This window comes from Microtus pennsylvanicus, chromosome 11 (assembly GCF_037038515.1).
Source record: "Microtus pennsylvanicus isolate mMicPen1 chromosome 11, mMicPen1.hap1, whole genome shotgun sequence".
NCBI lineage: Eukaryota > Metazoa > Chordata > Mammalia > Rodentia > Cricetidae > Microtus > Microtus pennsylvanicus.
The window spans coordinates 47,368,228-47,369,734 of NC_134589.1; the positions used below are offsets into that span (position 1 = coordinate 47,368,228).

The window sequence follows — 1,507 nt, forward strand, 5'->3', positions numbered from 1 at the left end:
CAACAGAGTTTATGGGACCGGGTTATCATGTCATCATTTACCAAGACCACTAAAGCAGTTGAGTGTCAAGGTTATTCCATGCCACAGTGAAGCAAAGAGTATAAAAATTACAGAATATAAAAATATTTTTTCCAAATTAAACAAATAAAATTGAAAAGTAAAATCAATTAATCTCATACCAGCTCAACCAAACAGAATTTATGAAACTATTAACTTTTTTTATTTTTTGGGTCAGATCATGAATGGAAACAACCAAACTGCCATCTCCCAGTTCCTTCTCCTGGGCCTGCCCATCTCCCCAGAACACCAGCACCTGTTCTATGCCCTGTTCCTGGCCATGTACCTCACCACTGTCCTGGGGAACCTTCTTATCATCATCCTCATTCTACTGGACTCCCACCTGCACACACCCATGTACTTGTTTCTCAGCAATTTGTCCTTCTCTGACCTCTGCTTTTCCTCTGTCACAATGCCCAAATTACTACAAAACATGCAGAGCCAGGACCCATCCATCCCCTATGCAGATTGTCTGACACAAAGGTACTTTTGGATGGCTTTTGCAGACATGGAGAGTTTCCTTCTTGTGGTTATGGCCTATGACCGTTATGTGGCCATCTGTTTCCCTCTTCATTACACCAGCATCATGAGCCCCAAGCTCTGTGCTTGTCTATTGGTGCCATTGTGGATGTTGACCACATTCCATGCCATGATACATACCCTGCTCATGGCTAGATTGTCTTTTTGCAAGAACAATGCAATCCTCCATTTTTTCTGTGACATATTGGCTCTTCTGAAGTTAGCCTGCTCAGACACCTACATTAACGAGTTAATGGTATTTATCATGAGTAGTCTCATTGCTATTATACCATTTCTACTCATTGTTATGTCCTATGCAAGGATCATCTTTTCTATTCTCAAGGTTCCATCTATCCAGGGTATACACAAGGTCTTCTCCACCTGTGGTTCCCACCTGTCTGTGGTGTGTCTGTTTTATGGAACAATTATTGGACTCTACTTCTGCCCATCAACTAATAACTCTATTGTGAAAAAGACTACCATGGCCATGATGTACACAGTAGTGACTCCCATGCTGAACCCCTTCATCTACAGCCTCAGGAACAGAGACATCAAGGAGGCCCTGATAAGAGTCTTCTGCAATAAGAAAATCTTTTTGTGATGGTACACTTGTGATTTTTACCTAATGTTATGTAATAGACATGATATTAATATTGTCTGTCAGATGTTGTCCCTCACCATATCATCTACATGAAATAGCATGCTACATACCTGTTCAATACATGAAAGAGAAGAAATTTCATGGAATAGTCAAAGTAGGAAAGAGTGTCTCTCATAGTTGGCTCCATTTTCCTCCATACCTTGAGAGGATGTCTAATATGATCTCTACCTTACATTCTTAAGTTGCTGTAACATCTTATCATGTACCCTGATTTCTCTTTGAGGTCAGCATAGCTGTGCGGTATGGCCCTGTGAAGTCAGCCCACACTGC

General features: G+C 41.1%; 1 protein-coding gene across 1 annotated transcript; it reads left to right on the plus strand.

Annotated features, from left to right (window-relative positions):
* The first annotated feature begins 238 nt into the window (after positions 1-238).
* Positions 239-1,177, plus strand: LOC142831929 (olfactory receptor 1496-like). The gene has a single exon (XM_075942351.1). The coding sequence runs from the start codon at positions 239-241 to the stop codon at positions 1,175-1,177; it is 939 nt and encodes a 312-aa protein (XP_075798466.1).
* The last annotated feature ends 330 nt before the right edge of the window (positions 1,178-1,507 follow it).